General features: G+C 34.3%; 1 protein-coding gene across 1 annotated transcript; it reads right to left on the bottom strand.

Annotated features, from left to right (window-relative positions):
- Nucleotides 1-111: 111 nt before the first annotated feature.
- On the bottom strand, nt 112-27,848 carry LOC131159531 (BTB/POZ domain and ankyrin repeat-containing protein NPR1-like). Its single transcript, XM_058114522.1, has 4 exons — nt 26,128-27,848; nt 24,259-25,012; nt 15,398-15,595; nt 112-622 (listed from the first exon to the last, which is right to left on the bottom strand). The coding sequence occupies exons 1-4, from the start codon at nt 26,674-26,676 to the stop codon at nt 372-374; spliced, it is 1,752 nt and encodes a 583-aa protein (XP_057970505.1). The 5' UTR covers nt 26,677-27,848; the 3' UTR covers nt 112-371.

Below are 27,848 nucleotides of genomic sequence, written 5' to 3' on the forward strand. Positions count from 1 at the left end.
AAGCTTGTGTCCCAAACACATGCAGTGAGGTGAGATCATTCCCAGGTGAACAACTGTTCACATGATAAAAGAAGAAAATATTTCAGTCGTCATGGGGAATTACACAGTATATTTGTGAAACTGGTGAAAACATACTCATTCTTAAATTCTAAACTTCTCCAAAAAGGATTATACATCATACATGTTTGAAATGCAGAACATACAAGGGTTTGCCTGCCTGATAATCTAAGAAAATGATGTTCATGGGGTAATTTTGCACCTTTCAAAAGTTTTACATAAAAGAACCAACACTTGGGAAGTTCGCATAAAAAACCAAAAAACTGCATAACCTGGCCATATTTTTCTTTTTTTATGTAATCTTCAAAACCCCCTTAACCTTGTAATTTACACCGTTTAAATGATGATGAGGATGAGGAAGAAGACAGCCCAGAGCGATCAATCTCGGCTTTGTCCTTGTTAAATGCCCTCTGAACATCCTCCTTGAGCTCCATGAAGCGCATTCTCTTGATTCTTTGCTCATCTGGAGTGCCTTTCTCAAGGTAGAACAAATCAGGCAAGTCATCCTCCATGAACTTATCTAGCACTTGTGAGCAATGAGGAAAATACCGTCCCCCCATCTCCACTGCCAGCATGCCAACCATAAAGCTTAGATAGAGTAACTGTAATCAAATTTTCATTCTTTTCCAATTGTAGCCGTTGACAATTAGCATAGTAAATTTAATCATTTATTAGACTGTTTATGGGTAGTCTTTTAACCTTCTCGTGCATTTATTCGACTCCTAATCAGCACCTGCTAGGACTTAAAAGCTTGGTTATTGTTATTGTTATTCATTATTCAGTCAATGCAAAGGAGAATTGCTCATTTCCAATTTTAACATTTATGTTCTTCTATGTTGTTTAGTAAAATGATATTTATTCCTATGTAAGTTTGAATTGGCCTCAAATATAAATTTTTTTAAAAAAAGGGATCAATCAGAACTTAGAACATGAGTCATTGTCACCTGAAAAAGAGTGAATTTTCAACTGTATAAGGTTACTAGCCTAAGGAGTCGATGGACGTTTATTTTGTCAAAAAGCACTAGATATTTCTTCTTTTCTGAATTGTTGAATATAGGTAAGGCCCTATAACCTATTCATTGCTTAGGTGTGTGACCAATGAACAAGCTACGCTCATCATGCACTTCTAAGCAAATTTTTCCAGAGTAAAGAATTTTAAAATAATTAAAGAACTGACAACTACCAACCTTAGCCCCCAGAAAGTAAAACTACAGACATGGCACAAAGACAAGACACTACAAGATCGGCCATGGTAATAAATTTTGCGAAAATTGCTGAAATTTCAAATTTTAGGAGTCAAAAAGGAAACTAAATTGCAATTTTTCAGGCAAATGTCAGGAATTTCAAAAATTCTGGGCCAATATTTCAGAATTTTTAATTCAAATTGTAGCATTAACCAGCAAGTTTTAGTCATTTTTTTCTTTTTGGCAATTGAGCACTTTTTTTTTTTTTTTTTTCTAAATTCTTTCAACAAATTGTAGCATGGGCAATCCACCTCTAATAAGACTAATATTCATCAAATTTCGTGACAGACGAGTTAGAGAGAGAAGCTCTCATCCCTCTCTAGGAGGGACACCCGTCCATAGGCTGATTCTACATTCAAATTCTTGATCTAAGTTCTGTTGTTTTTGTAAAACTCTTGGCCATGTTCAGAGAAACTCTAAAATTAAGAAAGAACGAGAACTGAAGAGAGGCAATCAGAAGAAAGGAATGGATGGTGCTCAACCTATCACAAATTAGGGATTGGATTCTAGTAAGAAAACCAACCCCCCCTTGAAGGGGGTGGAAGAAAGTAAAAAGAGTAAAAGCTCTAGTGATGGTTCAAACACTATAGGGAGTAAGGAAACTGTGAAGACCAAAGCTTCTTAATCCATGCATGGTATGGATGAAGCTGTAAATGTTAGTCTTACAAGCCTTAACATCCTATTTTGATGCTAACAAACAAGAGAAACTTACATATTTGGTTGAGAAATGATATTTTAGGACTCACAAGAATCAAGCATGTAAATGTAAGGTCAAGGATCCATTGCAAGCTTATACTTCAAAGATAGATGATCATATCAAGCTTAAAACATGGATTTCAAGATGAGATTTTAAAAGTTTGAAGAATATAAGAGAAAGCTTAAACGTATATCAAAACTTGAAGAAAAGTAAGAGGCAAAAGAAAGATCAAAGAAAAGACAAGCATGAAAACTCAAGCGCCAAGAATGTTCAAAGTCTTAGAAGTCTTTATGTAAGTTCTTCATCTTTTAAATATCTTTTGAAATATTATTGAAGCTCTTTTAGGGTTGATATGGACTTAAGAGACCAGATTTTTAAAACCCTACAAAATGTGTTTGACAAAGTTATATTTAAATATTTCAAATAACAAAATGGTTTAAAAATGAAAAATGAAAGATTTTCAGAAAATTGACTACTCCCTCTAATCAGAAAACACTAAGATTGGCTAGCCGACTAACAAAACACCTGAATGGATAAACTAACACGTCCAGCTGACTAACTATTTTTGAAATGTGTCCAGTCAGCAGACTAACATTTATTTGGTTAAATTCTGAACAGACAGAAAGGTATCAGCCGCCTGTCCAATCGACTGACCCTGTGAAATACATTATCCAGTCGCTTGTCCAGTTGACTGACTCCACGGGAATTTGAATTTTTAAACTTCAACGGGAAAATTCTAAAAATCAGTTTTTCAAATATGAACGTTATAAAAACTTGATTGACACTCCAAGTAACTTGGGAAACAAGGAAACTAATCCTAAAAAGTCTATAAATACTATCTTAATCTCAAGAAATTAATAACCAAACAATTACACAGCAAACTTGCATTCAATTTCTCAATCTCTCTCAAAGTTCTCTAGTGCTCATACTCTTACTGGAGGAAATCATCTAAATTGCTGCTGAAACATCAACCTACGGTTCTCATATTGAGTTTTCTCAATCACAAAGGAACCCTTGGTGATCTCTACACTTAAACTTCAATTTTATTTCATATTGGTATTTAAATTCTTGAAGTACATAGTACTGAATTTGTATTAATCTACTCTGTTTTGAGAGTGTTGTTTACTTCATATTTTTTGTAGTTCTTGGACGATTCAAGGTATTTGGATCGTTGACTAAGCGTGGGGTATCGCTTAGAAAGGTGTTGCTCTAGCCTAATTGAAGGAGTGACCGAACGAGGGAGAGGACATCACTTGGAGAGGCGGGCTCTAGCCTACTAAAGAGTGTGTAAACGGTGTTGTTTCGCTCAGAAAAGGAACTGATTTAGCGAATCCTTTGGTGGTTTGCCAAAGGCGAGGACGTAGGCTGGGGATAAGCCGAACCTCATAAAAATTCGGTGTCACTCTCTTTCCTTTACTCTCTTTACTTTCAACATATATAAAACTGCATAGAAGTTTTAAATTTCTTAATCATATACACAACGTGGATTAAATATTAAATAAACTTAAGCTTAATTTGTTTTTGAAATTGTGAAAACTGAAAATGAGTACGTTGGTTGATCCATACTTTGCGGAAACCGTAAGGGAGTACGTTGATTGGTGAAACACTCAAAGAATCTTTAACTGAAAGTTTATTTAATGTCTAAACTTTTGGAAAGAATATCGGATTTTATATTGGACTTCATTTTGAGAAAGCAAATTTATTATCACAGGGCTTGCATTAACCATAGGGCTTAAATCAAACTTTCATATATACAGGGCCACAAACAAACAAAAGCTAAAACGTATATCTTAGTTTGGATATTGTGGTTAATTGAAAAAATTGATTGATTGGTTACTTGATTGTTTAAGTACTTGTGTTGTGGATTAGATATTAGTTTAAGTATTTGTTGTGTATTTGATAAATCAACAATAAGTCAAGAATTCTTAACAAGAATTAAAAGAAAATTTTTAAATCCAATTCACCCCCCCCTCTCTTGGGACTACACCTTGGTTTTCAATTGGTATTAGAGCGGGGTTATAGCAGATCTTAATTAGTGGTTATACAAAGATCTTAATGGCACACTTTGGCGTAGCTTCCTTTGGAGAAGGACAATCCTTAACTAGGTTACCCATCTTTTGTGGTTTAAATTATACATTTTGGAAACAAAGGATAAGAATATATCTTTAAATTATGAATTGGAAAGCTTGGGAGGTTGTCATGGATGGTGACCTAATTACCCTCAAACTAGTAGATGGAAAACAACTCTCTAAGGAGAAAAAGGACATGACTGAAATAGATAACAAAATGCTGCAAGTTAATTCAAGTGTTATCAATACTTTGTATTGTGCTCTAGATATTAATAAATTCAATAGAGTCATAGCCTGTAAATCAACCAAGGAGATTTTGGATAAATTAGAAGTTACTTATGAAGGAACCATTGATGTAAGAGATAGTAGAATAGACATGCTCACAAGTGAGCATGAAGCTTTCAAGATGAACCCGGATGAATCAATTACAAACATGTACACAAGGTTCACCCACATAATTAACTCACTCAATGCCTTAGGAAAAACATACACCACTTATGAAATGATTAGAAAAATACTAAGAGGGCTACCACCAATATGGGAACCAAAAGCCACTGCCATAACCGAAGAAAGAAATTTGAAAAACACCTCCTTAGATGAATTAATAGGTTCTCTACTCACATATGAAATGTCAATGAATGAAAGGAGGGAAAAAGCTAAAGCCCAAGAATCTATAACCTTTAAAACTTCAAAGAAAAACTCTAGTGATGAGGATAAAGATGAAATAGATGAAGATGAACTAGCCTTCATCTCTAAAAGACTTGCAAGAATACTAAGAAGGAAGAACAAATTCAAAAGAACAATCCAAAACTCCAAATCAGATGAAGAATAAACCAATAAAAGAAATTAAAGAATAAAATTCCCACATGTTTTTGCAACAAAGCTAGACATATAAAACCGAAATGTCCACTACTTAAGAAAGACTCTAAAAAGAAAAAGAAAAAGGTCATGAAAGCCACTACTTGGGACAGTTTGAGTACAAATAGTTCCGATAATGAATCAAGTGACCAAAAGGTTGCTTATACTTGCTTTATGACTTGGGACGATGAGGGAAGCTCCTCGTCCAAATCGGTTAATGGTTATAGACTTATAGTAGTAATGAATCCAATAATGAAAGCATGTCATCTTATGAAGAATTACAAAATAATTTATTCAAAGTACATAAGATGCTAATCAAAATAACTAAACAAAACACATCATTGAAAAACAAGAATGAAGAAGTTATGAAAGAGCTAGAATCCCTTAAACTTGCTGAAAAAGAAAAAGTCTTAAAAATTAAGAAAATAGAAAATAAAAATGAAGCTATGATGAATGAATTAGAGTCTAAAAATCTTGCTGAAAAAGAAAAAGAATTGAAAATCAAGAAATTAGAGAGCAAGAATGAAAAATTGATGAAAGAAGTAGAAGACTTAAGATCTCAATCCTCTATGGAAAATGAGAAAAACTTATATATTTCTGAATTAAAGAATAAAATTACTAAGATGTCTAAAAACCAAGAAAATCATAAAAATATAGAAAATTCTGAAATTTATGATCTTAAAAAAGAAATTGAGGATCAAGCCAAAATCATTTACAATTTCACTAAAGGAAAAGAAAATTTTGACAAAATGATTGGCTCACAAAGAATGTCTTTAAATAAAAAAGGCATAGGATTCAATGGAATTGAAAATAAAAGAAAAAAGAATCTTTACATTGGATACTTTACAAAAGCATCTAAAGGTTATGTTAGCACCTCCTCAAATGCCTACACATATACCACATGTTTTCTATGTAAGAAAAAGGGGCATGTTAAATTTGAATGTTCATTAAAGAGGAAATGTGTGAAAACAAAACAAGTATGGAAAGTAAAAGAAGCATCACTTGTTAAACAATCGGGACCCAAGAAAGTGTGGGTACCTAAATAAAAAGCCTTGTATGGAAAATCTCAAAGAAGAGTTTAAGAGTTTATCTTATTAAAAAAAATAAAAACAAAAAATGAAAATTATTGGCCTCAATTAATGAATGATTCATACAAGCCTTAAAATAGAAAGTATTAAGATATATGGATGTTTATATGAAATCAAAAGAAAAGAATATCTGAAGCAAATAGAACTTGCTGCATAAATATTTTGATAAAGAAGAAAGCTTGGCAGGAAAATTGTCAGCCTACTGACCATAAGATCAGCCGACTGACTAAACAACACCTTTAAGGAGAAACGATAGGTTAGCCGACTGGACAGCAGCTCAACTGACTGACTGAAGGTAAAATTTTTAAACAAGTTTGAAATGAAATACTTGAGCAACATATGAACAAATCAAGCAAAAGTATATTGAATTGCACATGATAATAAATTACTCCATGCTTATATGATATGCTACATGTGTACATCTTAAAATTGGCATCTTAAAATTTCTAAAGACAATGAAAATATTAATGATTTATGGCTTATTATATGTTGAAAATCTGAGCATGAAGTTATTGAGTATGATTTTGAAGTATAAATTTTGATATTGATATTTGATATAAGTATCCATGAGCATATACATGATATAAATCAAATGTTTGAAACATAGGATGATAATCTTAAAAATATAATCGATATCAAAACTGAATGTATTAAATTCAGAGGAAATATTATGACTCATTGCTTGTATTATGATTGTTCCCTAATTTTTAAATTGGTATCATGAATTATTTTTTTAATTGGTATTATAAATTTTCAATTGGTATCAATTGGTATTATTGTTTAATGTTTCAATTGGTATTAAAAATTCAAAAGTTCAATTGGAATTATTGAAAATCTCAATTGGTATCATATGCTTGATATGAATGTTTGATATGCTCAAAATATGATTTATTTATTTATTTTCCTACTCTTTTTGATTAATGTCAAAAGGAGGAGAAGTTTTGAGCAAAAATTGAAAATTTGAGCTTGGTATTGAAAAATTGAAAAATTTTGTAGCAAAAGGGAGAGAAGTATTTGACATTGAATGATCTTGAACTTGCATGGATGTTATAAGCATGATAGTCAAAGAGTTTTTTAAAATTGATCTTGATATTGTTACATATGTTGAGATAATGCTTATTGAAAGGGAGAATCTTTTTAAGGCTTACACATATTTTTTATCCTTATTTGTTATCATCAAAAATGGGGAGATTGTTGGCCTTACAAGGCTTAACATCCTATTTTGATGCTAACAAACAAGAGAAACTTAATATATTTGGTTGAGAAATGATATTTCAGGACTCACAAGGATCAAGCATGTAAATGCAAGGTCAAGGATCCATTGCAAGCTTATACTTCAAAGAAGAATGATCATATGAAACCATGGTTTTAAATAAAGGCCGTGACCGTTACGTAAAGGTTTTTTGGGTTACCGATACCGTTACACACCGCGAAATCGGTGGGAAGAAAAATCACGGCCATAGCAGTCGTTATGGACCACGACCGTTACATAAAGGCCGCTACAGCCACTACGTAACCGCTGCAGGACTGTTACACCAAAAAAATATTTTATTTTTTACTTTTTCTTCTCATTTTTTCTCTCTCTTTCATATATTATTTTCAATATACCAAGTGGTAAGAAGGGGAAAAGATTATAATGAGGATGACAATGATACAAAATTTACTATTTCTTTAAATACTCACAATAGATGCATTAATTAACAATTTCAAAATACTAACTTGTTAGGAAATTTTTTTTTTAATAATATTAGTAATGTGATATTTATGTTCTTTATTTTTCAACTTCAACCTTCTTTCTTTTCTAACTATTTTATATTTATATTATTCGTATGTCTTATGTGTCTAATAGATTAATGGAGTGTATAATGTATTTTATTTTATTAATTCATTTAGCACACATAAGAATTTATCACAGATGAGAACAATGAGAAGTATAAATATGCGCACACACGTAATTTTCTATCAATGATGGTTTAAAACAAATGTAAACTTGTTGCCCTTACTAAATAACTTAGTTACTCTAACTAAAGGTCCAAAATACACTAAAACCCTTTCTAAGAATGGCTAAAAGTTTAAAACATGCAAGTACGCTAATATGCACAAGGTTGTGCGTGCTTCAAAAAAATTCACGGCCGTTACACCCATTTCCCGTTATGTAACATCCGTTGCTCCTGCTTCCCGTTACACCCGTTACTGTTACGTTACGCTACCCGCTACCGCGATTTAAAACCATGTATGAAACTTAAAGCTTGGATTTCAAGATGAGATTTTAAAAGCTTGAAGAATATAAGAGAAAGCTTAAACGTATATCAAAGCAAAGTAAGAGAGGCAAAAGAAAGCAAAGCAAAAGAAAGATCAAAGAAAAGACAAGCATGAAGACTCAAGCACCAAGAATGTTCAAAGTCTTAGAAGTCTTTATATAAGTGTTTCATAATTTAAATATCTTTTGAAATATTATTGAAACTCTTTTAGGGTTGAATATAGACTTAGAGACCAGATTTCTAAAACCCTGGAAAATGTGTTTGACAAAGTTATATTTAAATCTTTCAAATAACAAAAGGGTTTAAAAATGAAAAATGAAAGATTTTCAGAAAATTGACTGGTCAGCCAACTGACTAGAAAACACTAAGATTGGTCAGCCAACTAACAAAACACCATAATGGATAAACTGACACGTCCAGCCGACTGACCATTTTTGAACTGTGTCCAGTCAGTCGACTGACATTTATTTGGGTTAAATTCTGAACAGACAGAATCAGCCGTCTGTCCAACCAATTGACCCTATGAAAACACTGCCCAGTCACCTATCCAGCTGACTAATTCCACAGGAATTTGAATTTTTAAACCTCAACGGGAAAATTCTAAAAATCAGTTTTTCAAATATAAACGTTATAAAAACTTGGTTGACACTCCAAGTAACTTGGGGAACAAGGAAACTAATCCTAAAAAGTCTATAAATACTACCTTAATCCCAAGAAATTAATAACCAAGCAATTACACAGCAAACTTGCATTCAATCTCTCAATCTTTCTCAAAGTTCTCTATTTGCTCATACTCTTGTTGAGGGAAATCATCTGAATTGCTGTTGAAACATCAACCTACGATTCTCATACTGAGTTTTCTCAATCACAAAAGAACCCTTGGTGATCTCTATACTTGAACTTCAATTTTATTTCATATTGGTATTTAAATTCTTTAAGTACATAGTGCTGAATTTGTACTAATCTACTCTATTTTGAGAGTGTTCTTGTATGCAGTGTTTACTTCATATTTTTTGTAGTTCTTGGACGATTCGAGGTGTTTGAATCATTGGCTAAGCGTGGGGTATCGCTTAGAGAGGTGCTGCTCTAACCTAATTGAAGGAGTGATCGAGTGAGGGGATATCACTTGGAGAGGCGGGCTCTAACCTACTAAAGAGTGTGTAAACGATGTTGGCCCGGAAAAGGAATTGATTTAGTAAATCCTTTGGTGGTTTGCCAAAGGCGAGGACGTAGGCTGGGGATAAGTCGAACCTTGTAAAAATTCGGTGTCACTCTCTTTCCCTTACTCTCTTTACTTTCAGCATATATAAAACTGCGTAGATGTTTTAAATTTCTTAATCATATACAGTACATGGATTAAATATTAAATAAACTTAAGCTTAATTTGTTTTTGGGATTGTGGAAACAGAAAGGGAGTATGTTGGTTGATCCATACTTTGCGAAAACCGTAAGGGAGTACGTTGATTGGTGAAACACCCAAAGACTCTTTAACTGAAAGTTTATTTAACGTCTAAGCTTTTGAAAAAAGTATCAGATTTTATATTGAACTTCATTTTGAGAAAGCAAATTTATTATCACAGGGCTTGCATTAACTATAGGGCTTAAATCAAACTTTCATATATACAGGGCTGCAAACAAACACAAGCTAAAATGTATATCTTAGTTTGGATATTGTGGTTGATTGAAAAAATTGATTCATTGGTTACTTGATTGTTTAAGTACTTGTGTTGTGGATTGGATATTGTTTTAAGTATTTGTTGTGTATTTGATAAATCAACAAGAAGTCAAGAATTCTTAAAAAGAATTAAAAAAAAAATTTTAAATCCAATTCACCCCCCCTTTTGGGATTACACCTTGTTTTCAATAAAGACAAAAGATAAATGAAAAGCTCCCCTTACTGGTACAGAAAGTGGCACGAACCAAGAAGATGGTGGCCAATCAGGCAAGGAGAAGGAGAATGAAAAATGAAAAGGTGCAGGGTGATGGTTTTAAGCCTACTAAGAGTAAGAAAAGGAACAAGGGGTCTCGGCCTCCTTGATTTTCTGGCTTGACTTGCTGCTATTTCCGTCTACGATTTTAATTTCTTCCGATGACAGTTTGGAGTTTTCACTGGGTATGCCCAGCTTTGATTGTTTTTTATACTTGGGGTTTTCCTTGTTTAATGCTTATTGTTTGGACTAGTCTTTGAACCCCTGGGTATGCCTAAGTTTTGTGTAACTTTGTTACTTGCTTTTTTTTGAATGGAGCTTTGGTCTCCTTGCTCAGGGTATGCCCTTTATTTCGGTACATATCATTTTGATCAATATAATTTACATTTTTAGTTCAAAAAAAAAAATATTCATAAAATTTCAATGGGTGTGGTAATAATTTGACTTGCATGATTAGCAATAAGCAATTTGTAAACCCCACATACCATAAACTTAGCATATATGCATTTCCTTCAATTAATTTTGCTTCTAAATTATACAAATCATCTATTTTAACATTTCCTAAAGTTTAATTCATAACTTCCATAATTTACTATAAGCTTCCATTGTTCCTTTAAATTGTAATAAGAAATTCCATCAAAATTTAATTCCTTGCAAGATTAATAACCTAACACAAAGAACAGTGGAGCCACTGATTAAAAACATAGAACAAGAGAATAAATATTAGTAAATGATCAAAACCACACAAAACAAGAATGACCATCTAGAACCCATCAGTGTGCGGAAAAATCCTTACTAACCATAGTATCTTGTTACAGGACTGTCGCATCTATTTGGGAGCTGGACATGAATCCTTTTTTTTCTACCCAACTTTATTTCAGATTATCTCTGTTCAGTTAGATTTTATCATATTTTTTTGTGTGTCTAGATGTGAGAGATATGGCTTTTAGGGCGGTTTATTTTATTGTTTAAACTACCTAGAAAAAGCTAAATGGCTACCAAATTTGAAAAAAGACAACAAATTGAAATACAACATGCAAAACTTTATTATCTAGTCTAGAAAAATCTGGCTGTCTAATGCACAAAATTGGTAAGCATAACCCTTTTAATTGTTGAATTATTGAGTAAAATGGAAGACTTCACATCAACGATAGGTCTCTCCCTCTATTTCTAATATATGTCAAGTACATACCAATGACCATAATATCCTTACTAACTCACACTTGCTGGAATAACTCTAGCACATACTAATAATGCTAAATGACCAAATAATCATTAACACTGCCTCTCAAGCTAGAACATATATACTATATGCTCTTAGCATGTTACAAATAAATTTCACATAAGCACCTCCCAAGGCTTTAGTGAATAAATCAGCAAGCTGAAAATTAGACTTCAAATGAGTGATTGTAATGAGCTTTTGTGCAAGTTTCTCCCGAACAAAGCGGAAATCAACTTCAATGTGCTTTGTCCGCTCATGGAAGACCAAGTTGGAGATAATATGAATAGCAGCTTGATTGAAACAAATCAACTCCATAGGCTAAGAATGTGGAAAACTCAGTTCTTCCAACATGTTCTTCAACCAAACAAGTTCACATGTAATATGAGCCATAACCTTATCTGACTCAACACTTGATCTAGCCGCCTCATTTTGTTCTTACTCTTTCAAGAAACCAAATTACCACCAATAAAGACACATTAATTGGTTGTAGATCTTCTATCGAAAGGCGACCTGACCCAATCACCCTGAATATGAGTGTGACCCCGATCCTAATATAAGAGACCTTTCTTTGGTAAACTTTTGAAATATCTTAAAATGTGAATTACTACATCCCAGTGACTTGTTCTCGGAGAATCAAGAAAATGATTGATTTGTTGCAAAACATATGTTTGGTTGAGTGACTGTGAGATAATTCAATTTTCCAACAAGTCTCCAATACCGTCCTAGGTTAAGCAACAAATCACCCATATTTGGCAGTATAACTTACTATTGAGATCCATAGATCCATGGGTGTATCCATAGGTTTGGATCCCAATAACCCAGTCTCATCTAGAAGATCAAGAATGTACTTTCTTTGTGACATGACGGTCCCCACATGGGATCTTGATATTTCTATACCTAAGAAGTATTTTAATGGTTCCAAATCTTTGGTTTGAAACTTAGTATGTAAAAAATTCTTTACGGGGATACCTTGATCATCATCGTTAGTAATAACAATATCATCTATATACACAATAAGGAGAATCCTACTGGATGGAGCATGATGATAAAATACAAAGTGATCTACAACACACTATCGAAGACCAAACTCAAGTACTATAATAGTAAAGTGCCCAAACCATGTAGGAACACATTCTTCACATTTGACTGATGTAGATGCCAATGACACGTGGAGGCTAAGGAGATGAACAAACGTGCTAAGGCAAGTTTGGTGATTAGAGAGAATGTTTCAAATAGTCTAAACCGTACACCTAAGTATATATCCATTAGCGACAAGGCGAGCCTTCAATAGAGCCACAGAACCATCTGAAAATTGATTTTGACATTATATTTGCATATTTATGAGGAAGAGGTACCAAATCCCAAGTATCATTATTATTTACTACACACATTTTTTCAACCATTGCAATCCTCTACTTAGAATAGGAAAAGGTTTCAAAAATAGATTTTGGAAGAGCAACAGAAGACAGAGTACTAATAAAACAGTAATATGAGGGTGACAAGAAATCAAAGCAAACGCAATTGGAGATTGGATGTTGGGTACAAAAGTGTTTACCTTTCTGAGCAGCTATAGGAGGATCAACATTTTGGGCAATAGGATTATCTAACGAAGGGACTTGAGGCGCAGCAATGAGAAGGACTGAAACTCGATGAAGATGTAGGAGGATTGGGCATAGTTAATAGGTTAGGGTCTGGAAGACCAGGCAGAGGAAGAGACTTATTAAGATTGACAAAACTCAAGGCCTTAGAATAATAAGGTGTATACTTAAAAAGGGTGACATCAATAGAAAAAAAGAATCGATGTAAGGTAGCATTATAACATCAATATCCCTTCTAAGTATATGAATAGCCTAGAAAAATACATTTGATAGCCTGAGGATCCAACTTGTCCATTCCTAGACCTAACTAATGGACAAAGGACAGGAACCCAAATATGTGAGGAGGAAGTGGGAACAAAGAAGCATTAGGGAAGATAATTGAATATGGGATTTTACTACCAAGAATAGAAGATGGCATTTTATTGATGATATAGCAAGTAGTGAGCACGACATCGCTCCAGAAAACTTTAGGGACATTCATTTGATATAAAAAAGTATGAGTGACTTTAGAATATGTCTATTTTTATGCTTTGCAACTCCATTTTATTGTGGAGTGTGAGCACAAGATGAGTTATGGATCATATCAAAATTAGTCATATAGATAGTGAATTGGGTACTAAAGTGCTCCTTAGCGTTATCACTACGAAGTATCCTAACTAGCATATTAAACTAAGCCCTGATCTAGCAATAGAAGACAAAAGATATTAAACAACTATGAATGATCTTTCATTAAATACAACCAATTCATCCTAAAGTAGTCATCAATAAATATAACAAAGTATCAAAACCTCAACTTTGATAGACACGAGAACACTAGACATCTTAATGGATTAACATGAAAGGACTAATAGCCCGTTTATTGACTTGGGAAGCAAAGGGAACACGATGATGTTTTCCCAACTAAAAGATTCACACTCAAGATTAGACATAGAACCCAAAGTAAGAACTAGTTGTTTCAACTTGTCTAAGGATGACATAGTAGAAAAATCCATTAGCCTTACACCTTGTGCCAATTGTCTTCCTCATCTTTAAATACTAAATAACCATAGAATCGGGAAAGAAGGTCACAAAACAATTTATTTACTTCGTAAGCTTACTAGCAAAGACGAGATTGAAAGGAAATTTAGGAATATATATATAATAGATGGTTGGAGTAGGATTTTTGATCCTATCCCTTTAACTGGAGTAGTGGACCCATCAACAAGGGTGACTTGACTTAGCTTTTGGAATATTGGAGGGCATAAAAGAATTTGGATACACTTGTCATATGGTCAATGGCAGCATAGTCAATGACCCAAAGACTAGTGGGAGAGGCACCAGGTGACATAAATTGTAGGATGACTTTTTTTTGAACAAATGATACTATGTGATGAAATGATCATTGGGATGTCTGATATTGCAAAAACTTTGAATACTCTTCCTAAGACTAAATTTGAATAATGTTCACTAAAACAAGTACCTGAAAGTGGAGAAACATACTTTTGGGATTTGGGAACTCCATCCTAGAACACACACAACCTCTATATAGTAGCAAATCATAAATACACATCGAACAACATCCTCCTGGAATTCATGGACTCCATCCCAACATAAAATGTTGGACAACTAGAGCAAACCACAAGCACATGATGAACAAGATAAAAATGAATCAAGAACACAGATATACCGCTGTTTCAGGCCTCAATGAACTCAATAAAACATTGATCAACAGCTTCGGGAATTAGCAAACAATCTTTCCCAGAATGCCACGCATGAGCAACTAAAAATTGTTATCTTTGGACAAAAAAGATGACAAACTGGTATTATGGTGTAGGGAGGGATTCAAGACATTTGGGAGGAAATCGAAGCAAAATGGCTGCTCAAAAGACTCTCACGCGCCGGTGCGTGGGATCAGCACTGCCAGCTTTTGGCCGGCATGTGGAGGCTCCTCGGGATGTGAAATTTTGCAGGGTGCAGCTTTTTCTAACAACTCCAAAACCTGCTCCACTTTGGTGATGCTGATGATCCTTCTACAGCAGCAGGTTTGAGTGGTATTACAATGTTTAGGGTCTGATCTAGCGGCAGTTATGCAGTTAGGGTTTTAGGCAAGACCTTGTTCTTATACCATGTTGAATTATTGAGTAAAATGGAAGACCTCACATCAATGATAGGTCTCTCCCTCTATCTATAATATAGATGAAGTACATACCAATGATCATAATACCCTTACTAATAACACTGGCTAACATAACTCTAGCACATACCAATAATGCTAAATGACCAAATAACCATGAACAAAACAATAGGAGAGGGAACCAACCACGATCAGCAATCTGAGAAAAACAAAGAGTAAATATCGTAAAGGTAATATGAATGAGATTCAAACATGCAATCACCTGTTTTGAGAAGGGCTTCCATCCTAGAATGGAATCTTTTGCTCTGCATTATGGGTGTTTCATTCAAATCAACTTCCCTAATGTTCCCACCTGAACCCTTTGCCGCAGAAAGACCTGCAAACTCTGATGTTGTCTCAGCATGGGCAATCTCCATCGCTAACTTCGCTTCAAGAGGGAAGAATAATCGTGCAAATGCCACTGCAGGAAATAATAATAAATAAATAACTGCACCGATTTGTACATAGGAACACATGATAGATTTTCTTAGATTCATCCCAAAGGCATCAAATGGAATATGTTGAAGCCAGTGCACATCCTAAACAAAGTGATATATTTAAACATTTACATATAAAAGAGGTTAAACTCAGTTTTCAACAGGTTTTTATAGAGACAATGTCAAATATAAAAATGGTCTCAATTGACATATTTTACATTTGAAAGATTGAATCATTGGGTGGAACCAATAGGTTGAACCTCCAGTAGCCTTCGTGTGCAATCACTAGCCAGACAACTCGCCCATGTCTTAACTAATTCATTACTAACTTGATGCTTAAGAACTGCTCATGATGTTGGATTACCAGCTTGAAATCCTGGATAAAGCAAGCGGACATCTCTAATTTGAATCTTGAGCCATAATGATGTAACAATGGATTCTGAAAATTAATTTAAAACAAAATGATATTTAATGTAATATTTTTATATTGAAATGTCACAATTTTAATATATATAAATATATATCGAAATGAAAAAGAAAACAACTCAAACAAATTATGCTTGACTTGTTTTAGGCATTGAATGATTGACTAAAGATATTGTCGTTGTTATAGTCTTAGGTCAAGGAATCACCGTATTCCCTAAAAAATCATTTGTAGGATCCAAGACTTCAATATCTCAATAGGAATATCAAGAAGTCAATGACACTAATGATGCGAATTAAGGCTGACCATGTTTTAAGAATGCTGGCAAATACTTGTAACTTCGAAGATGCTAATCTCAAAATAAACAACATACTAATAGATCTACTGCAGGAAGGTTGTCAAAATCAATCTTGCAATAGTTTGAATGGGTCACTTAATACCAAATCCAAAAGAACTAATTATATAATTAAATAAGATATATTTTTAATATAAAATTTATTATCCAATAGAAAAGATACCAGAAAATAATTTTGTTACCATGTGATAAATTACAGAATTTATTGTGCAAATAAATAATATTTCAAAAATAAAAAAATATGAAATGCATTGCTTATAAATATATGAAACAGTAAAATAAGGGAAAAAATTATGTAACTGCCAGTAAGCAAGTCACAATATTATACACTTATTTAACACTAGTGAAGACAGTGAAATAAATAATATTTCAAAAATAAAAATAAAAAAGATGAAATGCATTGCTTATAAATATATAAAACAGTAAAATAAGGGAAAAAATTATGTGTCTGATTATTATTATTATTATTATTATTATTATTATAAGCAAGTCACAATATTATACACTTATTTAACACTAGTGAAGACAGTGAAATATTATTATTATTATTATTATTATTATTATTATTATTATTATTATTATTATTATGTCATAGCTAAGTAGAATTTCCTTTTGTATCATGGTATTCTGTTTGAGTGATTTGTGTGGACGTGCATATACCTTGTGTAAATGTTGCAGCAATTAATAACATAAAAACAATATTGTCTGGATGGGTATTAGTACACTTTTTGTCCTCTTAACACATTTCTCAATTATGCATTATAAAAAAATTATATATATAAAACTTTAAGTTTTACAAGAGCATCTCTTTAATATTTGCTTAATTTATTGAGTTCCTGAGTGTATTTCTTTGTTATTCCCTACATATACAACAATATTAATTTGTCTATGGATCTCTCTTTCTAACTTCAACATTGCCATCAGAGTTCACATTTTCTACATTGGATACATAATGATAACTAAACATTTCCTACTCAGAGAACATTTTTTGGCTCTAGTTTTACCACAAGGATCTTATAAATGCACAGGGAATTGGGACAGACTCATGCAATTTTAAGAAGGTATTTCTGTGCCTCAGAGCCCTGAAGTGGGTATAGAAAGGCAAAACTTCTAATGCATTTATGCACAAAATAGGAAACATTTGGTCACAAAATGTTCCAATGAGGTATAACTGAATCAATTGAGGGAAGAGAGATAAGAGAAAGAAGATGATATATAGGGGAAACCATGCTGTTGCCTCACTGAATTTCCAAATATGATACAACTTACTAACACACACACTGAAATCATTAAAATTAGCAAATAAACCCCTTGCTGTTTAAATAGAAAGACCTAAGAAACACATTAAAAACAATCCCCACAGCTCCACATAACATAATCCTAACTAACTAGTCCTAAATCTATTGGGGGACCCCAATAATTGTCTATTTCAATACTTCTTAACCAGCCACCAAAAAGGATTCAATCATTATCCTGCTTCCTGTTCTGCATCAAATCTTCCCCATTCAAGAAAAAACAAAAAAAATCGTCCTCAGACTTTGAAGTGTTGGAGAATAAAAAACCACAATCAGAACTTAGATTCTTCAAAATTCATAACATTTATTGCAATGGCAATGGGCCCTTTTTTTTTTTCTTTTCTTCCCCCATATTATGGAACCACACATCAATAAATAAGTGATGAATTGGAAGAAGTGCTGCTAATAAGCGCCAAACTAGATTAGTTCTCAAAGTCATAAGTATAGTTTAATTTTGTTAGAAATAATACTAGTAAAATAAATAGTATTTAGCTACTCAGATTTATATATAAGTAGTGAATTTTTCAATCCAAGATAAAATCCTCATATATAGTTGATGGTTCTCACTTCTTAGACAGGGAGTTTCCTTTGTCAAATTTATACACATTATATCCTCAAATAATTTATCCTTGGTTCTCACTTCTCAAATGGTTCTCACAATTGACCACAGTTACAAGTTTGCCACCATGCATTATTGGTTGTGTTAATGGTTATTCTAATCATTTAGCATTATTAGTAGGTGCTAAAGTTATTTTAGTAAGTGTGAGTTAGTATGGGTATTATGGGCATTGGTATGTACTTGACATATATTATAAATAAGAGGAAGAGACCTATCATTGAGGTTAGGTCTTCCATATCCAATTATTTGACATGGTATCAGAGCAAAGTTGTCCAGAGGTCCTAGGTTTTAGTCTCGATGCCCGCATTGTTGTGTAGTGTTTAAAAATTATTCTTATTCCCTATGATGGATGTTATTTATCTCTTCATGTGCAGGCCAATGTTAAAGCTTGATATACATTATTCTCTCACAATCAATAGCTTAAGCTTTTAGATAAAGAGGTAACCTCGCGAGGGAACTATCTTGTCATAGAGGAAGTATATTCTTGATCTTTTGGATGAGACTGGGTTGTTGGGATCCAAACCTACTGATACACCCATGCATCCTAACACTAAGTCAGTGCCAGATATAGTTGATTTGTAGCATAACCCAGATAATACCAAAGACTTAACCTACTGATACACCCATGCATCCTAACACTAAGTTAGTGCCAGATTTAGTTGATTTGTTGCATAACCCAGATAATACCAAAGACTTGTTGGAAAGTTGAATTATTTTATAGTCACTTGACCAGACATATCTTTCGCAACAAGTGTTATGAGTCAGTTTCTCAATTCTCTAAAAACAAGTCATTGGGATACAATAATTTGCAACTTGAGATATCTCAAAGGTGCACCTAAAAGAGATCTCTTATATCAAGATCGAGGTCACACTCATATTCATAGATATACAAATGAAAATTGGACAAAGTCACCTTCAGACAGAAGTCCAACACCGGATATTGTATCTTTGTTGGTGGTAATTTGATTTCAAAAAAATAAAAAATAAAGAAACAAACTGTAGTAGCCAAGTCAAGTGTTAAGTCAGAGTATAGGGTCATGGTTCACACTACATGTTGAACTTGTTTGGTTGAAGATCATGTTGGAAGATCTAGGTTTTTCACATTTTCATCCTACAGAGTTGATGTGTAATAATCGAGCTGCTATTCATATTGCCTCCAATCCAGTCTTCCATGAGCATAAAAAACACATTGAAGTTGATTCTCACTTTGTTCGGGAGAAGCTTGTGCAGAAGCTCATTACAAAAACTCATGTGAAGTCTGATTTGTAGCTTGCTGATTTATTCCGCATTCTCATCCTATGGAGTTGATGTGTGATAATCGAGCTGCTATTCATATTGCCTCCAACCCATTGTTCCATTAGTGGATACAACATATTGAATTGATTGTCACTTTATTCAAGAAAAATTTGTGAAGCTCATTACAAAAACTCGTGTAAATTTTGATTTGTAGCTTGCATATTTATTCACTAAATCCTAGGGAGGTGCTCGTGTTAAATTCATTAGTAACAAGCTAGAAACATATGATGTATATGCTCCAACTTGAGGGGGTCTAGTCATTTTAGCATTATTAGTACACGCTAGAGTTACGTTAGTATGGATATGGTCACTAGTATGTACTTGAAATATATTCTAAATTGAGGGAGAGACCTATCATTGAGGTTAGGCCTTCCACCTTACTCAATTATTCAACAAATTTCACTTGTAAAAGTGTCATAAGTCATCTTAGATTTCTCATTGAACTCCACTTAAAATAAAAAGTTCTATTAAAGTACTTCCTATAACAAGTGCTTTCTTCAACATGTCAAACAACACTAGTGTGTAGAAACACTTATTTCAAGTGATAAGTGCAACAAACACTTCTTTTAGAAGTTTTTCCAAATCGGGGCTTTTGGGTAGGTTGTGCCCCTTTTAATCGTTTATATAGTTTATATAATATGTACAATATTGCACGACTATAGAGTACAGATGAGAGGTAACTCAAATCCACAACCTAACGTGTAAGGTTCTGTGCACTTAACATCAAGCAAGCTTTTAAGTTTTTATTACTTTTGTTAGTAAAAATTATATATCCTCAATTTAAGGCCATAAATATATGATTAAGTTAAGCAACTATAGTTTCTATTATGCTTTATTATTTATGGACTTATTTAATCTTCATGTATGATGTACTGTATTGTGTTGTTAAAGTGATTTAAGAGCTTGAGTTTATGGTTTGGTCATGCATGTCTTATTAAAATGTTTGCTGAAGCGGTTTAAGAGTCTGAGGTCATGATTTGTCCATGCATGTGTTATTAAAGTGATTTAGGAACTAGCTATTTTTTTATGCATAAAAAACATTAAAAATATGTATATTAAAAATGTTTTAGTTTCAGATAGGTTTCTAATTTGTCAATACATAAACAGTTTGGGTTTAGGCCAGCAAATTTAGATGGGTTTGGAACACTTATGTGTACATGGTTTATAATCAGCTATTATAGCAATTTTGATAGGTATCTAACCCATCATCATCCCTAGCAATGAATCTTGTTCCTTTGAAAGCAACAACGAAATAAGAGATCTCATATAGCAATCAGAACCATTAAAAACATCAAGAACAAGAAGAAAACTCCACAATAATGTCATGATACTTTTCATGTCTTCAATCACATGCATGCCCTTGCTTGCAGTGTCTTCAAGTCAGGAGACTATCACATGATTGATATCCTTGGACTCTTTTTCTTGTTTAGTTGGTACAACTAGTTTCAAAATATTATTATCATTGTAGCAAAAAAACATAAGCACTTTCAGGCCCTTGAGTCAATCTTACATCATCCAACCAAGGAGAACAAAGCAGCAGGTGGCCAGCATTCAATGGTATGATACCATACCAAATATTATCGATGTAGTTACACACTTGGAAAATGACTAAACACATTTCTAAGATAGGCAAAGAAGTATTATCATCCCAGGATATCACATAAGGCAGCATAGGTGGGGCTTAGGATTAAAATACAAAACGAATGAACCCTTTCTAGAAAACCATATTTCAAGGGCACATTTGACCAATGAACATTTACCAAACTTTTCCTCCACATTTAAGAGAAGTACAAATCATTGTGATTGGATTCTCAAACCTAAAAAATATTGACAAGAGGTATAAGTTTGACCCAATAATTCATAACTATGATGCACTTTTTTTCTTTTCCTGGCTTTAGATGTTTCTTTAAAAAAAAAAATGGTGGAACAAAAATCAGGAAACCTGGGAGGAAAACTGGCTCAGTACTAGGTCCAGATCAGCTCTCTAATAGGTTGCAATTCAAAGCAGCTCACATTGCATTGTGGTCTGGATCAACAGTGAGGGGGAAAAAAGGGACTTTGCCTGTTCCCTTCACTTTGGACTGGACATAGAGGAACATGCTGGAGCTGACTCAGGTTTTTATTTTTATTTTTTTCCTTTTTTTATGGTGGGCAGTTTGGACAAGAAAATGAACAAAGCTGCTGGATATGCTTTTTCCTTTTTCCCCCTCTTTGTAATCGAGTTTTTCCTTTTTCTCCTTTATTGGAGTTGAGCCTTTCTTTGTTTCCCTTTTGTTATGAATCAGGCCTCGCAATAAAAGAAAACAGTGGACTGGATCAAACATCTGGATCAGATGGATCTGATCTGAGTCAAACCAAGATGCAGCAACTCTGACACACCATGTCGGCATATGTGACACATCTGCACCATTTGGTGATCTGGTGATGATTTTCAGTGCACTGTTAGATTGAGGGATGGGGAGTTCCACAGTAGTCAATATATAGTTGTAGGTTCACAATGAGAGGAAGAAGTGGAAGTGGATGCAGTCATTCAAGTGTTCATCTTCAAGTTGCACAAATAGTGCTTTGTTTCTAGCAGTGATTTCAGGTCCCAGTTGTCGGTGGCTCTGGATTGCGATGGGGACAGTGATGGTGGTGTAAACAGTAGATGCCAGGAATTAGTGAAACAAAGAAATTTTGGGGCAGGGAGATGTAAGAGTTTCAAACAAAATTTTAAAATTCATTTATTTATTTTATATGTTTGTTTGGTGTCCTGCATGGGCCATACTCCCACAGGCTTGCAAAAGACTTTATGACAAAGGGGAAAATGATGGAAGATACCACAAAAATAGAGTAAGGAAAGACTGCCCTCATGAGAGATGGGATGGGTTTGCGTCTGATGGCGGTGCCATTTCAAAAGGAAGAAGGAATTCATTTTTTACTATTATTATTATTATTATTATTATTTTGAAATCTACAACTGGTAATGGAGGATTTATGGATGGAGATGGGCAAGTGATAGAGAGATAGGGTAGAGAACAGTGAGGATTGAAGGATAAAAATCTGAGTGTCAGCAGCAGGTTAACAACATAGCAGAAAGACGACAGACAAAATATTAGGAGAACAGAGAGATGGGGGTTCCTCTGTGTGTGTGTGTGTGAGAGAGAGAGAGAGAGAGAGAGAGAGAGGATAGAGAGAAAGAGAGATCAAATTTGGGCTCTAATACCAAATTGATGCAGTCCAGACCACTGAGAGAGAAGAACAAATGAGATTTGGAGGGAAACACAGTTAATTCATTCCAAACAACCAACCTCCCACAAAATACAACATATATATTATAATATAACTAATATCAATGAAATTACAAACAAACCCCTTACTAATAAAATAAAAACCTCCAAGATAAATTTAAAACAAATCCCCACATCACGTAATCCTAGGCTCCAAGCTAATTAATCCGGAATCTATTAAGCTTAGGGTCCAAGAAACCAACAATTCCTTATCCCAATACTCCTTAATTGGCCTCTAGAGAGGGCTGAATCGTTTATGGGCTTCTTGCTTTGCATCATGAGCTTTTTACTCTCTCTCTTTCTTCCCACTCCAGTGACCTCTGATAACTTGTTGATCCCAATCTCCATTGCACTTTGGAAATCTCATCTCTCACTCCATCTCTCAAAGCGCAAGGGATGAAAAAATCGAAACTCAATAGACATCTTTTCAACAATCTCTTTTTTGTCTCATCAGCAAGGTGGTCTTACTTCTTTCCCTTTCCTAACAATCTAGACTGGGCAATATTGTGGGTTATGATTACCTCCTGACATGTTTATTTGAGTTTTAAAGCAATGGTCATGGTTTAGAAATTTAATTTAATTTTTTTTCTCAATTTTATTTGTAATAACCTAATTTTTCCTATTTTTTATAGTATATATATAAACAAAAAAAAAATTTGCAAATGGCTTAGACTTCAATCCCTCGAAGCTTCCTCATTAGGGGTTTATTTTGCTCTTCTAATTTCTTCCTTCTCAATATTGTATTTGGAAACCCAAATTTCACACTAAGGTCAAGGCTTTTGTTTTGTTAGTCATCCTTAACAGAGTAAACACTGACAATCTTCTACAAATTAAGAAGCTGTTTAAGGCTTTTTTTATCTTCTGATGTTTGTGTGATTGTGTTATAGTAGTGATAAGTAACATTCTCACCTATATTCTTGTATTTTTCAGTGGTTTTGAGTTTGTATAATAAATTATTCAGACTTTTTGGAGAACCTTCGAGTCTTTTGAAGCTTCTTGGAGGCTTTCTTGTTGACTTCTTTTAAAATCTTTGGGAGGTTTTATAGAATAAGTTATGTGGTGTTTTAGGGTAAATGGTTGGAAAGGATCATTTGTATTTTTAGTTGTCTTCCTTGCTTCTAAGTGGGTTTTTCTTTTCTTTTTTTTTAATGGATTTATTTCTCATATTTTTAATAGGATTGGATGGCTTTGTCGGCTTGATCTTGTTGAATTTCTTTCCCCTCTGTTTATTCTCTCTTCTTCTTCTTTTTTCTCATCCTTCCAATTGTACGTTTACCATTTTTGTCTTATCTTTTTTTCAATCAAAAAATAACATTCTTTAAAAATTAAGAAGAAGACTAACGGTTAAGACCTGCTACCATAGTCCCTCAAACAGAAAAATGTAATTACCTCTGTTTTCCAGGTACAACAGCTTCATGTGCAGATCATCAGCCATTAATGGGGAAGAGATTGATGAATCTCCAACCATTGGGTTTCTCCGCATCTCTCTCTCCAAGATATCAATGCATACTCGGTCCTTGTTTGCTTCCTGCCCTTGTTCTGTTTTTGCATGATAATCCTTTGGCCTTGTCAACCTACGACAGATACCAACAGCACTCTGTCCATCTGATGTTGTTTCTGAGGCACATGCCTCCTTTGTCAGAAGTGAAACTATCACAGATGGCTCCTTGCGCACAGCAGCAACATGAAGCACTGTGTACCCCCTCACGTTCCTAAGATTGACATCAGCAAGACCCATAGCTAGCACCTCAGACACGACCTTAGGATCACAGTAGGCTGCAGCATAGTGGAGTGCATAGGCTTCATCTAGTGTTATCTCAGACTCACTCAGAAGAAGTCTCACCAGTTCCACATCATCCGAGTCCAATGCCTTGTGTATTCTTCTAATTCTCTTTTCATGCAAGGGGTCCATAGCTACCTTATTATCTTCATCATGTAGCTGAGACTTTAGGCGGATCAACTTAATGTCCTCAGCAACTTCATATGGCAGCTCTTTCTCCAGGGAGATACTGTCAAGATCTGATCGTGCTACTCTATGGACACACTGAGTGACAAGCTGATTAGATTGACAATGGAAGGCAACCACGAGTATTGGGATAACATCTGCCGCATCAGCTTTCTCAACAAAGTTGAGAAGACGCCGCTGCATTCATACATAAGAGTATCAAAATATAGTACTTCTTGGTCCATTGAGGCTGAACTGCAGCAATGGAAATGGAGGGGGGAGGGGGGAAGGATACATGCTTAATATTTTCAAATTTCAGCCAACGCATAATTACCATTTCTTTTACCAACTGATACATTATATTCCAATAATCATTAATTTATATTTCTTGTGCATAACTTTTCTTCCAAAAATCACAAATTTATAATTCTTGAGCACATTTTGTAGAATCAAAACTCAATGTTGTCAGTGAATTACATAAAATGCATAAAGAAAACATTATTCAAAAACCTACACAAAATGAAGATCACTCTTCACTGCCATTTTGCTAGGTCAATCAACTAATGACCAGGACAAACAGACCAATTGATCAAATTATTCAGGGTTAATATGATAAAGTAAAAGAAGGAAACGTGAAGTGCCAATCACAGCCTAAACGGAATAATTACATTTCACAAAAAGTTGCCTGAACAGTTTCAAATTTTAAAGACATTTTCTTCTTATGGCATGAAAAAGAGAAAAAAAAAAAAAGAAGCAATCAAGCATTTTTTGAAAATAATTAATATTCAATTGATTTGTTAGAATACTTCAATATGAGATTATAAATTTTTCAAAATGAAGAAACATCAGTAAATAATTACACAAAAATGAATCCAAATCAGAAAATGATTGAACCATATTACTTCGAATTGATATAAAAATTTTGCTCCAGGTTTTAGTCATGGAAACAGCTTTTATAAATGTGGGATTAAGCTGCGAGGGCCTGTCCCAGACTGGAAGCCTTCTGCACTGGTTGCCCTTTTAAACACATTTCAGGTCCCACAACTAGAATTTCAGAAGTAAATGAAATTTTAATATGGTTATTTCATATTTTAATATATGCTCAACACTCTTCCAAACTTTCATCAAATAACTCACAATCCTGTTCAAGATGGCCGATGCAATTTTCAGAAAAACATTATTCTCCTATGTGACATATTAGATGACAAAATTTGCATTGGGGAAGCCTTTGAATTCACAAGAGTCATTCATTTGATGAGTTGATGGAGTTGCTAAATGCTAATCATAATCAGCAAAAATGGCAGCATACTGACCTGGAAAAGCGAAACCAGCTCTGGTACCTGAAAAATGGAAGAGACATACATCAACTCCACGGAAAAAGTAATTGCAGGTCTGCATGCATCATGGGCACACGCAGTATCAACACATGTTGACACCGCTGGAGGAGAAGGCCTTAGCTTTCCCGTATACAAATAGCTCAAGAAAATAAGAAAGGCTTCATATCCAACATGACCGTATGGTAGCAAATTACTCATACAATACTTTGGTTTATCATCCTTCCCAAAGGAACCCTTGTCCTTTTTAAAAAGATCATAGAAAAATTTACTCCTAGCCGCGAGAATACATCTGTGAACACCCACTGGAACACCATCAACCATAATCACTGCATCGTTATAATCGCAACCAGAATCAACCAAGAGCTGCTCCAAATTAGAGCTAAGCTTGCTTAAGCTGATGATTTCAAGATTAGACCCTGCCTCAGAGCCAGAGGAAGCAGATATGTTTTGGCTAGCAGAACCACTCGAAATATGGGAAGACGAAGTAAAGCTCAAGGATGATGATGGCTCAGTCGAATTTGCCATTGCCAATAGTCCTACTTGTGGATGCTATTATACATTTAGATCGATCCACACACAAAATCTAAAGCAGATTCGTATTCAAAATGGAAGACCGGGAACATGGATAACTGTAGACCAATTCAACCGATTCACTATGCTCTTACCAAACGAATCCTAAATCATTGGCATTGATCCCTCAGTTATGAAAACCAAAGATATTGAGACAAAAATACTCATAATAAATTATAGATATGGCATCCAAGGTAATTTACAAGACAAACAAGAAAACCAAAGAAAAAAGCTATGTTTTTTATTCTATTAGGCCACCATAGATAGCACAGAAATAACGAAGAGGGAAGAATTCAATTAATCTAAAAACATAACCCCCCATTCACAAACTTCCATGAAGTGAATCAGAGTTATGGAATCAAATTCTCTGTGGCAATCGCCTGAACACCCATCCTAATATATTTGTAGAACCAGAACATACTCCTACAATAGTTTCAAAAAGCCATCAAATCAGAAATTACAGGGGATTTACGAGATATGCAAAAACTGAAGAAAAGCCGAAGCTTCCCGGAATTCGCAGAATGATGACAAATAAAAATCTGACAAAAAGGTCCCAGTAAAAATTTTAGAAAACCAAAAATGATCCTAAAACCGTGGCTTCTCAGGTTCCCTGAAAATTAGCATCACCCAAAAAAATTCACTCCAGGAGACAAGGAAACCACTCCAAATTTCAGTTGAATTTCAAGCAAAACCTCCCAAACTACGATGAGCATCCAATCCCAAGTAGACAAGCTCCAAAATCGCCCACCCGACTACCAATATTTCCGATAGATCCAACCAAATCCATGAAAGATGAATGAATTTTACAGCCTACAGTGCAGACAACCGCAGAGAGTGGCGCATACGCTATAGAAGGGTGACAGAAGGGGGAGGGCGCGAGGCTGAGAGGAAAACATCACCACGTCGCAAACTTTCATGGAAATTTCATTGTTCGCTTTCAGAAGTGGAAGAGAGAGAGAGAGAGAGAGAGCAGCGGAAGAAGGGGGGATTTGTCGGCATATACTTCGGAGGAAGAGGGAGAGAAGAGAAGTCGTTTTGGTCCTATGCGTCGTGAGGAGGTGAAGTCGTTTCGGTGACGCACAAGGTGGCGTCACTCTTCATCGCTGGGCCTTGCTTGCGTCTAACAT

Source organism: Malania oleifera, chromosome 7 (assembly GCF_029873635.1).
Source record: "Malania oleifera isolate guangnan ecotype guangnan chromosome 7, ASM2987363v1, whole genome shotgun sequence".
Lineage (NCBI taxonomy): Eukaryota > Viridiplantae > Streptophyta > Magnoliopsida > Santalales > Ximeniaceae > Malania > Malania oleifera.